This window comes from Pseudonaja textilis, chromosome 2 (genome assembly GCF_049901715.1).
Source record: "Pseudonaja textilis isolate UNSWEBS1 chromosome 2, rPseTex1.2, whole genome shotgun sequence".
Lineage (NCBI taxonomy): Eukaryota > Metazoa > Chordata > Lepidosauria > Squamata > Elapidae > Pseudonaja > Pseudonaja textilis.
The window spans coordinates 110571362-110587627 of record NC_141991.1 but is presented as its reverse complement, the minus strand read 5'-3'; the positions used below and the strand labels follow the sequence as shown (position 1 = coordinate 110587627).

General features: G+C 37.7%; 1 protein-coding gene across 4 annotated transcripts in view; it reads right to left on the bottom strand.

Moving 5' to 3' along the window:
• The window catches only part of PGS1 (phosphatidylglycerophosphate synthase 1), a 38683-nt gene extending 23003 nt beyond the window's left edge, over nucleotides 1–15680 (bottom strand). For all 4 annotated transcript variants that reach the window (XR_015741819.1, XR_015741821.1, XR_015741820.1 and 1 more), the window contains exons 1-4: nucleotides 15502–15680; nucleotides 1957–2146; nucleotides 635–712; nucleotides 29–128 (exon numbers count right to left, since the gene is read on the bottom strand). Coding sequence is in view for 1 of the 4 variants with exons in the window: in XM_026701823.2 (XP_026557608.1) it covers nucleotides 29–128; nucleotides 635–712; nucleotides 1957–2146; nucleotides 15502–15650 (517 nt within the window). In the remaining 3 variants the exon portion in view is untranslated. The remainder of the gene's footprint in view (nucleotides 1–28; nucleotides 129–634; nucleotides 713–1956; nucleotides 2147–15501) is intronic.
• Nucleotides 15681–16266: the final 586 nt, after the last annotated feature.

Here is a 16266-nt window from a genome sequence, read left to right as displayed (position 1 = left end):
GTTGGTCACTGAATACATATATACTTACCTCGGGATCCTCTCGTGAAGTCTAATAGGATAGACACTCTAAAATTGGGACTCCCACATCCCTTCAATGAGCTTTCCAAAGCTATTTCAAGACAATCTACCTATAAGAAGAAAACATACACAAATTCTCCAAGTTGTGGGTTGATTTCCAAATGTTTCATTACCAGGCTAGGTAACATCTTCAGCAGGGTTTAGGGATTGTCAGTGTCATCTTCACCCAAGCTACAGATATTCACCATGATTGCAAACACACACAAATGCACAAGGCAGTCTTCTTTTATTTCAAGCATACTAAGTGTTGGGAAGTGAAATGTGCATAAAATAAATCGAATGTCAGATTTACAGAGAACTTCAACTTGCCAAGCGGGAAGTGTCAGTGTTTTCCTAATTCTAACTTTGTTTCTCCTATATTATTATATATATATATATATGTATTTCTCCTATATTAAAAACTCACATACAGAAATATAACAGAGTGCATCTTTGAATTAGAGTTCTGAAGCAACAGCTGCTACCCCCTCCCCAAATAAAACTAAATCTAAGGCATCTCTTATCTAGCTATTTAGTAAAAAGGCCTCAGTCCCTCCTTTCCATTTTAGATACTTACTAATTCCTGTTCCAAAGAACCTGTTCCAAGATATAGTGAAGCTAAAACAATTCGTTGCTTAGCTATCTTTGCCTGTCCCTGAAAGAGAAAAACATTTAGATTTGCTAATGAGTCTATCAAATGAAGCATCCAAGTACAGATAGTCCTTGACTTAGGACAAATTTCTGTTGGTAAGCAAGACAGTTCTTAAGTGAGTTTGACCCATTTTACGAACTTTCTTGCCAGTTGTTAAGTAAATCACTGCACTTGTTAAATTAGTAACATGGTGAATCTGGATTCCCCTGTGAAAGTCACTTCAGAAGGTCGCAAAAGATGATCACATGATCCCAGGACACTGCATCCATCATAAATACATTTTGATCACATGACTATGGTGACATGACAATAGTCATAAGTGTGAAAAACTGTAAGTCACTTTTTTCAGTCCGTTGCAACTTCAAACGGTCACTGAAAGAATGTTATAAGTCAAGGACTACCTACATCTCCTATGGGACACCTCATACAATACTGTATTTAATTTTATAAGAATCAATAAAGCTCAAATTTACCAGGACAAATATTAAATATTTTTGCTCACAACTGGATTGAGAATAAGTTTCTTGGTTACAAGTGAGTGTATCTCTATTGTCAATTAGAAGGTCAAGAGAGACAAGCCTGCTAATACTGGAAAGTGTGGTTCTCTTTCATCACTTTTAATTATATACAAACTGGTATTTTTCTTAGTATTTATTGTCTCCCAAAAAGATAAAAAATGTTTGAAAACCATTAATGTACCAAGTTAAATACAATCATTCACATTACTTACTAAATATTACTTTAAAATTCTCACGTTTATAAACTTAGAAGCACCTACTTCTTTCTAGAAACTGGAGGGGGATATTTAATTTTGGGATTTTTTTTTTATATTTTATGCTGAAACAATGAAAAAAATTGAATAAAGTTGGCAGCACCTATATGGCACAGATAGTTCAATACTTTTAAGCAAGAGTCTTTCTCTGCCCAGCTATCTGATTTTTCTACCTGAAGATGGCAAGAGTTGAAACTGACGCATTAAAACAAGCATAACACTGAACTATAGGACTGTAGCTTTTCACATCTCACTATATTCACAGAAATTTACACTAGTTGACAAAAGGGTTTTTTCTTCTTTAGTTTTAGAGTTGAATGTAATAACCAATTCACCAAGGTAAGGTAAGGTAAAATTACTTTAACCTATAAGCCTGAAAAGACTTTAGAACACAACAAAACCACTGAACACTGCTGTCATGTAATATATAACAAAACCTGTAACAAAACATGCAAGAGAAAAATATTGAGATCACCTTCATAAGTTCGTAGAATTCGGCTGGAGATGAAAGCACCTTGATGTGGGAGCCAGCAATACCAAATTCTGGAACCAAGTTTCTGATCCATTGAAAAATATGTGTTCCCTCAGGGCAAAGGCAATTGGTGGGAAGAGTCAGTTGTGGAACTGCAGAAGTGAGTAGTGGAGCCAACAGCAGCCATGATGACCTAATAAGAAAAAGAGATTAGCTTAGCAACATATATGTTTTTTTCTTAAAGCCTGCAGACATGTAATATACTGAGTCCATGTAGGACCATATTTCACCTACATTACAGTTAGGTTTTTGATACAAATAGAAACAACAGTCTGCAGTCAAAGAACAAGCACCTACCCTATACTTTGTGTGTGGGAACGAAGTAATTACATACTTAGTATCCGCATAAATACTACTAAAATAGAGAGCCAGTTTAGTTAAGGTGCTAGGCTAGAAACTGATAATCCCGAATTCTAGTCCCCTCCATAGGTATAGAAGGCAGGTGGGTGACTTTAGTCATTCTCTCTTGCAGCTCAGCCATCTCGCAGAATTGATGTTGTGGGGAAAATAAGAATAGATGGAGAGGGAGGGAGGGAGGAGGGAGAGAGACAGAGACAGAGACAGAGACAGACAGACAGACAGACAGACAGTGACAGAGACAGACAGACAGAGTGAATATATATACATATAAAACACTGAGTTGAATGGCATAAATGGGATAAAATCAAATTTAAAAAATCAAAAATCAATCAAATTAATAAAAATTGTTCCATTAGTTCTTAAAATATCATCCCCAAGTGAGTAGACTGTTCTCCTAGCTGATTCCCTTCATTGACTTCAGATGTCTTTCCAGAATAAAAGTGATTCTGAACAAGAGTATGCAATCTTTTCAGATTTGTCGCATGTGACAGGGCTATATTGTTTAATTAGAAAAGCACCACAACCCCATGCATTGGATTCAGTTCCAAACACATAATTTGGAGTGCGCAAGAATACAAATACAGAACCTCTCTGCAGGCTTTTAAAGCAAGCTATGTCTTTTCTCAGGACTACACAATTGTGCTCTTCAGTTATTTGTGATCCCAGGAGAAGATGCAGTAACTTTACAGAATTATAGGCCAGTGCCCCATTCACATTCCTTGTTGCGCAGACTACTCCTGTTGGAGGACTGAGTCACTATGTTCTCACATGCTAAGCCATAGTTGGTGTGAGACTGTCAAAACATTTCAAAGCCAAACCAAATTGACACCCTAATGGCTTGGGACGGTGTACAAAACTAATCAAGGACTGCAAACTTGAGCGTGCAAATTTGGATTCTTAATATTAAATGCATAAAATTTCTAAATTACCAAATTATGTTTTATATTAGCATGTATTTGGATTCTTAATATGAAATGTGTATAATTTCTTTTTATATTTAACTATTATTTTAATCCATTATCATGTATTTCAAGTTTTTCTTCATATGAGCATCTGTATAAAAAATTAATAAACTATCAGAGAAGCTTGAAGAGGCACATCTAACTGCAGATAGCCAGTTTCTATCTAACCCTTAGCTTTTTTACAGGTTTGACTTAATATTTTCCTACTATAACGTGGAAATAAAAAAATCAAATGACTTTAAAGGAAATAAATTTCTCCCTAAGTCACTTTTATATTACTATATATCATGAAAGTATTTCTAACACAGGAACCATCACTTCACTTGTCATCCTGGCCCCACACCACTCTGTGGTCATGGTCTGACCCAATGTATTCCCTATCTCACTTCAAAGCCCTCAAATGCTTAAACGGAACAGCATTTTGGTAGGAGGAACTCTTAACTATGAGGAACTCTCAGTCTGAAGTGCAAATTGACCACAGGTGCCAGGAAGATGATTTCACTTGTTTCACAGAAAAATGTTAAATCTTTACAAGGTTTGCATGCATCCTTCCCCCTTATCCTCTAGCAAAAACAAAACAAAACACCAAAACCAAAAATGGTTTGCCACTGCATTTCCCAGAAAGCCCACCGCTTTGTCATTGCCTATTCATACAATGGAGATCTGACTCAGTGTGTACAAGAATTCCTAGCTATTCTGTTTTTCAACAGTTTTGTGGGGACTGGGCATTTCTTTGGCAATACTGAATTACAGTAATCTGGAGGGAAAGTTGCCATTATCCTGAGCTTAAAAAGAGAACTTCACAAATTACTTCCCCAATGAAATCTTTGAACATGCAATCAAAAGGCAGGGAAATAGCAATGTCCTATTGAGGTTTAACCAATATTAGTCTAAACTATCATAATAAAATTAGGGTATTTTAAAAAGACATTGTTACATGTAAAAAGTAATGTTCTAAATACCCTATTAAAGATGTTAATAAAAAAGTTATTCCAACTTTTAGTTCTACCACAATTAGAATTAATGGAATCATATCTACACTTATTGGTTTACAAGAAATAAAAATCACATTATTTGTGCACTTACATTTATATAACATAATCAATACTTTTCTTTCAGTAAGTCATACTAGTGCCTTCTCTATTTCCTCTGAAGCCATAAATCATCTGATTCATATACATTGATAATGAACATGCATTTAGGACAATACACAGTATTATCGTTAATCTACCTTATAACTGGGATTACAAATAACTGCTACTTTAAAGTGTCTGTCAAGGGTGTATGTGAGTGTGTAGAGTACAGATCCTATTTATTTTAAGAAATTAGTCTAGTTATATCTGATTCCAAAACACAGTTTCAATGTTCTTTTCCCTAAAACAAAGGACTGTACTATTTTTAAGCTTCTCCATAATTCAAGAATCATTCACCACTGTTATCAGGCATGAAGTAGTGTTGCAATTTTTTAAAGGAAATAGCAGCTTGAGGTACCCACAGTTATTTGTGAAAATTTAAGTATGAAGATGCTATTGATTTTCTTCCTGTAAAGAAACTATTTCTGTCAGATTACACTCAGAGTAACTGCAATACTTAAAAGAATAAACAGTATGTCAAATATGATGGCTCTTAGATACACCTTTGAAATAGCATTTAAAAAATTATACTCTATTTTCAATCAGTGGTCTAAGTAGAAAACAACTATTCAGAAATGCATATTAAAATCAATATTATCTAGAAAGGAAAATGAACTGAAAATCATACCTTTCTTTTCTGTGTTTGACTTTTTACTATTAATAAATCTGGGGGTTTTGGAATCCCTATTTTTAGGAAATAGGGTTTTGACTAATATTGAACTCAAAGCACCATGATACTTGTTAAATTGCAACTACTTTACCAGAGGCAAAGAAAGATTAACAGGATATTTATCATGGTATTTATCACCCACACATAAGCCACATTAGAGTGACTTCTGCTAATGAGTCTTGTTTCATTGGAATGCCTGAGTGTATATTACAGTATTTCTGCATATGTTGTGACTGAATCTGGGAAACCAATTTTATTGTTAACATACTGATGCCAATGAACAATAAAGACTCAAGGGTAACTTCCTTAGAGAAGAGGCTGAGCATGGACATATGACCCCAGATTATCAGTCTACCCTTGTTTCAACTGAGTCATGCTTACTGGATATGACATATTGCTTAAGTCTATGTTTTTCTGGATGCTATCTGATTTGTAAGAACTTAAAAGCAAAATGAGATCAAAGAGGAAGTTTTTTCTAAAAACAAATTATCATTCGATAAACCCAAAACTATATTAATGAAATATAAACTATTGTACAGAATGTATACATGCTGATTGATGCTGTAGCCTCAATTCTCTAAAAACTCATAATGCATGACTACAATTTGCACTACTGAATTCCTGAAGTCTAAAGTGGTCATCTGACTTAAATTTAGAACACAATGAATGTTATTATATGCAATGAACATACACTCTAAAAGGAATTGGCTTAAGCCACCGGTGTCAAACTCGCAACGTCATGTGACGCTTCACGATATTTTTCCCCTTTGCGGAGCTGGGGTGGGCATGGCCCGCCCATGACACATCTGGCTCGTGGGCCACCAGTTTGAACCCCTGGTCAGCCTTAAGCAATCTGACTGTATTGCATCATAGAAAAGAACATGCAAATCAAACAGAAGTCTGTGTCTCCATATTCTTTTTAAAATGCATTTATTTAGCCAATAACTTTGAACACAGGAGATAATATAAACATATCTTCTTAATTTCTGTATTATAGTACAAACATCCTTTTAGAGCCAATAATACCAGACTTGCTTAAAATGTACAAACTGAATACTCTATTGAAAAATAAGGCTCACATGCAACTACTGGTATGTCCATGACAATGTATGATCTGGAGGCTTCTAAACTGATGGTTGCATAAAAGGACCTATCTTGAGTATTATCCTTCATGCATGTACACATTTACAGCATGTAATCCCATAATTTTCACAACTATGAAGACAAGATGCATACACAAGAAACAATCTTATTCCCATGAAATCTATTAAGAGTATGTATTAGACAATCAGACTATTACGTATCTTGGTGCTCCCTACTCCAAATTGTATGTAATCTATCCAACCACTTTTATATGATTATACTCTTCATGACTTGGGACTATTGAGGAAATTTATAGATGCAAAAGTATTGTTTATTGTTTCCATAGTATACAACTTTTAGGGAAAAAAAGTTCGCTTTCAAAATATTGAGTTTTACTGCACGTAAATGAGCTGGCAAGGACTCAGAACATCTGCTGACAAAATAAAGAACTGATGTGAATGCAACACACTTCCTGTAACATCAGCAAGTAATTTTTCCCAGATAATGCAAGACAAAGCATCAAGCAGTATTCAGAAATCTTTCCTCCTTGCATTTTGAGAAAAAAGTTCAGTATGTGCTTTATGTGGTACAAAACACTCTGCACATAGTATATTTATAAGCCAATTAACCCAGCAAGTCAAACTACTTCTCATGTGCGCCCTCAAGTTAAAGGTGTCAAAATTTTCTAAATGTCACTTTCTAGACCAGAATGCTGATTATGAAACTTAACTAAACTAAACATTTTTACTCATTTAATTTTTTTGCATTATTACAAATGCATATGGGATGAAACGCTTGTACATCTTATACTTATGTGTTAGGAAATAGTTTTTATTGCTGTAGCATCTAATGACATGCTGATAAACTCAGCTTCTTAAGAAAAGAATGAGGAAGATGACCCTGGTATTTGAAGGACTACTTCCATGGTGAAGTAAGCAGAAGAAGTTGTAAATAATTAAAAAGAACTTGCAAAGAAATTAAAAAGAATTTCCTATGAAGTTATAAAAAGGTTCAGAAAAGCAACATACAAAGAATTAAAAAGCAAGCTATGGGTTTAGCAATAGCAACTGTCTACAAAGTCAGGACAGTTCATCAAAGTCTTCTCACTTTGCTGAAATACATAGTGGGGGGGAAACTATACTTTGGGACCCTAGAAGGAGAAGGCAGGAAAACCGTCTTCATGGCTTCTTATTAACATCAGAATGTTCTCATTGACTAGGAAGAGAATTGGCAGATCAAAGGATGGGCAAAAGAGGAGCTCTCGGGGACTGGACAGGGGGATTGGAACTTTAGGGAAACAAAGATGAGTGCAGTTCAAATTCCAAAATACATGTAAACAATGAAGGAGACCTTTCAGCTAAGTAAAACAGATGCCTAAACTAACCCATTTTATAGTTTCCACAGTGCCTCAGATTTTACCACTGAAACATGACAGAAAATCTGATTTGGGTTAGATGGTAGTTGTAGGAGAAAAAAAGACATGGCCACTTTCCCTCCATATGACCATTTAAGCAGCCTTATGATCACACAATCAACTGACTCGTATTTATAACAACTGTAGTGTCCTGGGGTCCATGGGATCATCTTTTGCGACCTTCTTACAAACAAAATCAATAGGGAGGCCAGATTCACTTAACAACTGTGTAACTAACGTAACAACTGCAGTGAGTCACCTAACAACTGTGGCAAAAAAGGTTGCAACATGGGGCAAAACTGACTTAACAACTGTCTCTCTTACCAATAGAAACGTTGAGCTCAACTGTGGTCGTAAGTCAAGGACTATCTGTATTACAGATTTGATACTATTATGTGATCACCTTTTGTGACTTCTGGCAAGCAAAGTCAATGGGGAAGCCAGATTCATTGAACAAGTGTTACTAACTTAAGGATTGCAGTAAGTCACTTAACAACTGTGGCAAGAAAGGTCGTAATCTGGGGGGAAATTCATTTAACAATTGTCTTGCTTAGCAGCAGAAATTTTGAGCTCAATTGTGGTCGTAAGTCTAGGACTACCTGTATTACAGATTTGGTGCTATCAAGCCAAACTGTGCGAAAACAACCACACTCAGAGAGCACCAAAGACCCCTCATTTCAATCCTGAGCTACAAATATATTCCTCTCTACTGAAACTATGTGGCAGCAGAGAGCCAATCTTGTCGGATTTTAAAAAGCTTAGCAGACTTTAGTTACTAATAGACAGGGGACCATCAGGAAACTAGATTCGACTGAAGTTCTGAAAAAAACATCCTGGAAAAGCCAGTGGAAACTACTTCTCTATTGCTGCAAAGAAAATACCTGGACATATCCAAGAAGTTATGAGGGAGTTCCACACTTAAGTACTATTAACACCACACATTTGAGTAATCCAAAACAAGAGACTATTATTGGGTGATCATGGGTGCAAAAGTATTTACTGTCATAGAAGCTAAAATGTACAAGAAATAAATTTGCTCTCACCAGCATCACACAGTCATGCTACTAAATGGGGATCTTAAAAACCAGCTTTCAAAAATCATGGAAATATAGAGTTAAAAGATGTCTTGCAGGTCATTTAGCACAACCCTCTGTGCTTACTCAGTGCAGAATCCACTACACTGATAGGTGATATAGTTTTCTGAAGATCTTTAGCAAAGGAAAACTCACTACTTCATATGGCAGCCTGTCCCACTGACCAAGAAGGACAGGCAGATCCTTTTCATGTGTGTTACTGCCAAGCCAGGTTTCCCAAATCCAATATTTGAGGTTTACATATCTCCCCCCTCAAATTCCAAGCTATTCATCTCAATTCATTGTTCTTGTTTAGGTCTTTTGGAACTTTCTCTCACTTATTTAAAGTACTGGCCACCACTTCTAATTTTGCATCATATGCAAACTTTACAAGTGGCCCTTCAACTGTTTCATCCAATCACTGATAAAAATGCTGAACAGCACAGGGCCCAAGACACCGCATTACTGCACTCCACACTTCTGCCCAAGCTGAAGTGGAGCCATTCATGACGTGAACCCATCTACCAGGAGTATCATCCAGCCCACATTGTACCATTTTATTAAGCAAAAATATGAAGCAGTCTGTCAAAGACTTTGCTGAGGCCCAAGCCGCTAATACCTGGCTCAATAGTAGTAATTGTGAGAGCCATCTTGGAGTTCTAGTGCACAATCACTTAAATATGAGCCAGTGGTGTGCTGCATCTGCCCAAAAAACCCAACACAGTAACATTAACAGAGGGATAGAATAGAGATTATGTGAAGTGCTTGGGCAAGGGGTTGGACTAGATGACCTACAAGGTCCCTTCCAACTCTGATTGTCTGTTATCTGTTAAGTGTTAATTCCACTTTATAATGCCTTGGTGAAATCATATTTGGAATACTGCATCCAGTTTTGGTCGCCACAATGCAAAAAAGATGTTGAGACTCTAGAAAGAGTATAGAGAAGAGCAACAAAGATGATTAGGTGACTGGAGGCTAAAACATATAAAGAACGGTTGCTGGAATTGGGTATGTGTACTTTAATGAAAAGAAGGACTAGGGGTGACATGATAGACATGTTCCAATATCTCGGGGGTTGCCACAAAGAAAAGGAAATCAACCTATTCTCCAAAGCCCCTGAAGGCAGGACAAGAAGCAATGGGATGGGAACTAATCAAGGAGAGACGCAACCTAGAACTAAGGAGAAATTTCCTGACAGTTAGAACAATTAACCAGTGGAACAAGTTGTCTTCAGAAGTTTTGAATGGTCTAACACTGGGAGTTTTTAAGAAAAGATTGGACAACCATTTGTCTGAAATGATATAGGGCTTCCTACTTGAGCAGGGGGTTGGACTAGATGACCTTCAAGATCCTTTCCAACTCTGTCATTCTGTTATTATTCTATTGTTATTATTAATAAAATAAGAGAGAGAGATAAGGCTAGATTAGCATGAGCTGTTTGTGACATAACGATCTGGTACCTGTTATTGGTAACAAGCATATAAAGCACAAAATATGCTGCTTGATGATAACCTGTTCTTGCCTAGTATAAATGTCAAACTGACAGACCCACCTTCCCCTTCTTGATAAGGACTAAGTATTATCTTGGGGGCACAATGGGTCAGCAGTTAAAGATGCTGAGACTTTCAGCTGGAAATAGCAATAGCAATAGTACTTAGACTGATATACCGCTTTACAGTATTTTACAGTCTAAGTGGTTTACAGAGTCAGCATACTGCCCCCCTCCCAACATTTGGCTCCTCATTTTCCCGACCTCGGGACGATGGAAGCCCGAGTCAACCTTGAGCCTGGTGAAATTCCAACTGCCAAACTGCAGGCAGCTGGCAGTCAGCAGAACTAGCCTGCAGCACTGCATTCTAACCACTGCGCCACCACAGAAAGGCGACAGCCTGGGTTCGACACCCGAGTGCGGCGCAACAGGGTGAACTGCCCAGCTCCTGCCCATTAGCAGTTTGAAAGCATGCAAACGTGAGTAAATAGGTACCAATTCGGTGGGAAGGAAAACCTTTAACTTTAAATATGATCTTAACTTCAATTTGTCTATCTTCAGCTCAGTTCCCTCATTCTTCCAGTGGTACGACCAACAAGGGCTCCATCTGCCCGGTGAGAGAAGATAAACTCAAAATAGGAGTGAAGAACTCTTGCCTTCAGAATCACCAATTAACAGTTCATCGCTTTCACTTTGCGATAGAGTGTAGTGGATAGAGGATGGCTTTGAAGGACAGAGGAAAGAATCACTAGCAGAGTAATAATTAGATAAAACAAAAGCTGAGCCCAGGCCAAAGAAAAAATTATGAAAATGCCTCAGACAAGCCCAATATGACAGTGCCCTGCCTTCCCACCCCTCCATTCTCATGAAAACAAAAGCAAGAAGACAACCCATTTAGATTTGTAAGATTCTGTTCCTATAGTGGTTCTAATAAAAATAGCTTAGATCTGCATGATCCTGAGTCTATTCTATCTGATACAGCTGGTGTGGACCTACAGTATATCATCTTTGTCTTTTATTTTATTTTCAACAAAACCACTTTTGTTGTTTTTGATATCTCATTCTGAGTTTTCGCCTGAAAGAACTTCTACAGCAGCAGCAGTCACCAACCTTTTTTGCTCCACAGACTGTCTGTGGAGGGAAGGGAGAGGGGATGGTTTTGCGCACACATCCTAATCCTGCACATATGCAAATAAATCTTTGCACGTTCATCACCTCCCCACCTCCTGCACTGTCCGATTCCCAATGGGCCAAAGTGCCAGTCAGCAAAGCAGGGATTGGGGACCTCAATTGTACAGCTTCAGAAAGACTACCTTTATCTGCTGTCCAGAGATTCAACTATACTTTTGGGTGTATCATTTGAAGACGGCAAGGCCTTGATTTGGGTTTGGCTAGGATAGAGAAAAGGACTAGGGGTGGCACGACATGATTCCAGTATTTGAGTGGTTGCCACAAAAAGAGGGGGTCAACTTATTTACCAAAGCACCTGTAGGTAGGACAAGAAACAATGGTTGGCAACTAATCAAGGAGAGAAGCAACCTGGAACTAAGGAGAAATTTCCAAACAGTAAGGACAATCAACCAGTGAAATGGCTTGCCTTCAGAAGTTGTAGGTGCTTCGAAAGCAAGAATAAAGTTAAAGCTTTTGCAAGATGCTAGAATTAGAGGAGGATTTGGATTGCCTAACTGGGAGTTGTATTACCAAGCTATAAACCTGATGTGGGTCAAGGAATGGATAACATTAAGAAATACTAGATGGTTGACATTAGAAGGACATGATTTGTTGTTGGGGTGGCATGCTTTTTTATGGTACAAGGGAACTAAAATTCAGGGGTATTTTAGAAGACATTATATATGGGAGTCTTTGTGGTTAAATTGGGGGAAGATTAAAAGACAATGTTATTTGAAAATTCCAGTCTGGTTATCGACTATCGAAGCATTTTCTTATCCTATAATATATAAAAAGGAACAAACAGTTAGATATGGGGAAATATTGAATGAAAAGGGTAAACTTAAATCAATGCAAAAACTAGAGGAACAAGGTATAAAGATGAATTGGTTTTCATATGCGCAAATACATTCAAGGTATGATAAAGATTTTAAAACAGAAGGTTTCTATGATAAATTGACTGATCTAGATAAGATTTTGACAAGTACTGATGAAAAGGTGATTAAAAAACTGTATGGATATTTATTAGAAATTAAACTAGAAGAAGAACAACTTAAAGAAACTATGATTGCTTGGGGGAAGAATTTTGGATATGGGATTGATTTAGAGAAATGACAAAAATTGTGGTCTCAAAATTATAAAATGACAATGTCAACAGCTTATAAAGAAAATTTGTATAAGATGTTTTACAGGTGGCATTTACCCCCCCGACAAGAATAGCAAGAATGTTCAAGAACAAATCCAAAAAATGTTGGAAATGTCATCAGACACCTGGCTTATATTACCATATGTGGTGGACTTGTGCGGCACTAAAAAATACTGGACTAAAATCCACATGTGGTTGGAAAAAATGACAAAAAAACATATAGACTTGAAAGAGATATTTTTATTGGGAATTTTACCTGAAACATATAGCAAAGACTTGAAATACCTGATTGTAAATGTATTAACAGCGGCTAGGATTGTATTTGCTAAAAACTGGAGAAATGAGAAAATATCATCACAGGAGGAAATCGTTAGGAAAATATTGGAATGTGCTGAAATGAGTAGATTGATATTTGAAATTAGAGAACAAGAGGATAAACAATTTTATAAAATTTGGGACCTTTTCTATCAATGGTTAGATAATAAAATACAGTAATGAAATATGTAGATTCTTAGAAAATAATAAATATATAAAGATGTATTTCTTTTTATTATATCTACAAAATGTTTTTAGGATAGATTGGGGAGGATAATATGAATTGTTATAAAATAAACCAAGTAAATTGTAGTTATCTCATAAAATATGAATGAATAAAATTATAGTCAAAGGATTAATAATGATATTAGGGTATTTAATTTTTGATTGATAATATGAGCTTTTATCTAATGTAACTGTAATTGGAGACTATGAAATGGATGCACAAAATGATTTGTAAACCAACCGGCACACTGTTTGTATACCTATGGAAGAAAGTTTGATGTTTTTATGAATTGTTTTTTTATGTTTTGTTTGTCTATGTTTGTTTTTAAAAACCAAAAAAATTTCCAAAAAAAAAAAAGTAGTTGTTGTAGGTGCTTCATCACTGGAGGTTTTTAAGAAGAGACCGGACAGTCACTTATCTGAAATGGTTCAGGGTCTTCTGCTTGAACAAGGGGCTGAACTAGGTGACCTTCAAGGTCCCTTCCAGCTCTATTCTGGTTGATTCATTGTCCCCATGTGAACCAAAATGAAACAATATGATACTTTTTAGTGGATTTGAGTAATCTTGGTGACTTCTTCATGTTCTGTATAGATACCTGGAAATCAGCACACCTCACAGCAAGTCTGTGTACAGCTTCCCCATATTAAGGAATCAGGCAATACCATGACATGCCTCTTCTTTCTCAAAGCAATTCTTGGGTTTTTTTTTTTAACTCAGTGACAGGCCCAGTGTCTCCTACAATGTTGTTGACCTGGTTTGTCCAGGTGGCTGTCAATTCTCATGTCTGGAAACATATCATCTTCCTTAATGCAATACAATGTAGCAACTGTCTAATGTCCTTTACTGTTTGCTCCAATAAGCAAAAAAGCTTCTATCTGCAGCAGTTGCCATTTAGGTCCTCTTTAGACAGAAAAGCAATCACTGCATATATTTTGGAGCTCACAATAATTTTTCCTCCCTGCCTTACTTACTCTCCTAGTGCACATTCATCTTCTGTTTGCTTGCTCTGGCCATAAGCTTCCAGGAGTTGCTTCTTTAATGGAAAATAGCATGGACTTGATTTCCTTTTAATTTTCCTAGAATGTCCAAGTTTACTTTTTGAGACTTAGAGGAAGTAGCAAAGCCCCGTGTCTTTCAGCCATATCTTTAGCATCTTCTTGTTATACTTTTCCCCAAGTTCATATAAAGGAAGATATTGAATCTTTTCATAAAAATGTTTTGACATAACAGATGTCCTGGAAACATTTAAGGGTGGAACACACTCAATATTAAAGCTTGGAACTGTATCAGATTGATATAGCAAGTATTATTTATCAAAATGTGACTATATTCTGAGCTGAAATTACTAATACGTAATTTGACCAATTTACATCAATTAGTAATAAAGAGCTAAAAGAAGAATCAAAATAAAATATTTCTGAGAAAAAAATACTTTCAAAATATCTGAAGTTATACAAGTTGTTTAGGAAAATCTGAAACAAAAAAAAAAATGCAGATGAGATGATTTTGTAGAAGTTTGGACAGTTGTCTTTTTACCTGTGCTATTCCAATGGTAGGCTTTACACTACATTTGTGCTTCCTCTCCTCATTATGACACAAATGAGACCATCAGGTTTCAGATGTCCTATTGGAGAGGGCTCCAGGACCACAAAAAGATCATCCAAGAATTGCACAAACTGGGCAACCACGTTTTAACCCAGCACATTAAGCAAACCAGTCTCAATAATGAGTTAACGGTTCAGTGTATTGTAAGACCTCCCCCACCCCCCAATGCAGGCTTTAAATATCTGAATAACAGAAGGGACCTTGGAGGTGTTCTAGTTCAAACCTCTACCCAAATAGGAGATCCTATATATACCCTTTTAGACCAACGGCTGTCCAATCTCTTGTTAAAAGCATCCAGCGATGGAGCACCTATAATTTCTCAAGGCAATCCGCTCCACCGGATTAATTGTTCTGTTAGGAGATCCCTCCTTATTTCTAGGTTGGATCAATGAAACACAGGCAAGCACTTGAACAAATCAGTTTGGATTAATCAAGTCCTTATCCTCCTCTTAACACAAAAACAATCGTTTCACAGGCCAGTCAAAACCCTAATTCTACGGTTGCTTCAGATCAACTTCACCCAACAATCCAGGATTCTCCAAAGGGCAGGACTGCAGCTTCTACCACAAAAGATGCAGAGCCCATGTTAGGGATCAGGGAAGCTGCAATCCTGCACACACTTCGAGGACGCGACGCCCACTGCAGACTTCCCCATGTGTATCGCTTCCCCACGTGCGTTTCTCCCGACTAAGCCCAAGCCGGGACGCGATCCCATTGATATACTGCATCCGAGGCAGCAGGTGAATTGCGAGCGTGCGAAAAGGAGACTTCTCGAGGAAGCCCCGCGGAAAAGCGAAGATCCAGCGCCGCCCGCGCAGGCTTTATTTTAGCAGCTCCTCCTCACCTGCGAGCGCTGCTTTCGCGGCCTCGGCTCAGCCGACCCGAAAGCCTGCCGAAAAAAGCCGCCAGGGACGTCCTCCCGCGGGGCAAACAATCCAGCAACCGCCGCCAGAGCGCGGGAGCCGCGGCAACCGCCGCCGCCACCGCCGCCATGGAAACCTGGCTACTTCTGTTTCCGGGTGTTGAAGCTCCGCCGGTTCCGCTTCCGGTCGTGGAGAGGGAAAGCTGAGCGTTAGAATAACAGAGTTGGAAGGGACCTTGGAGGTCTTCTAGTCCAACCCAAGTCCATGCTGGTTCTGCATTAGAGAAGCAACTCCTGGAAGCTTATAGCCCGAATAAACAAACAGAAGATTAATGTGCACTAGTAGTTTTGGTAGGTAAGGCAGGGAGGAAACGTTATTGTGAATTCCAAAATATATGCAATGATTGTATTTCTGTCTAAAGAGGATATAAACAGCAACTGGTGCATATGCAAACTTTTTTGCTTATTGGAACAGACAGTAAAGGACACGAGAGAGTTGCTACACTGTATTGCATGAAGGAAGATGTTAAGTTCTCAGACAGGAGAATTGAAGTTTTCCAGGAGAGGCAGACAAATAAGAGACAAGAACACAACACCCAATAACCGAGGGTGGGCGGGGGACATACTTTGACAGGCAAATATATGGAAGATAGTAACCCAGGCATGTAGTGCCAGTGAACCCAAGACTGTACTGGAGGCTAAAACATATGAGAGGACATTTGACAGCCATCTGGACAAACCAGGTCA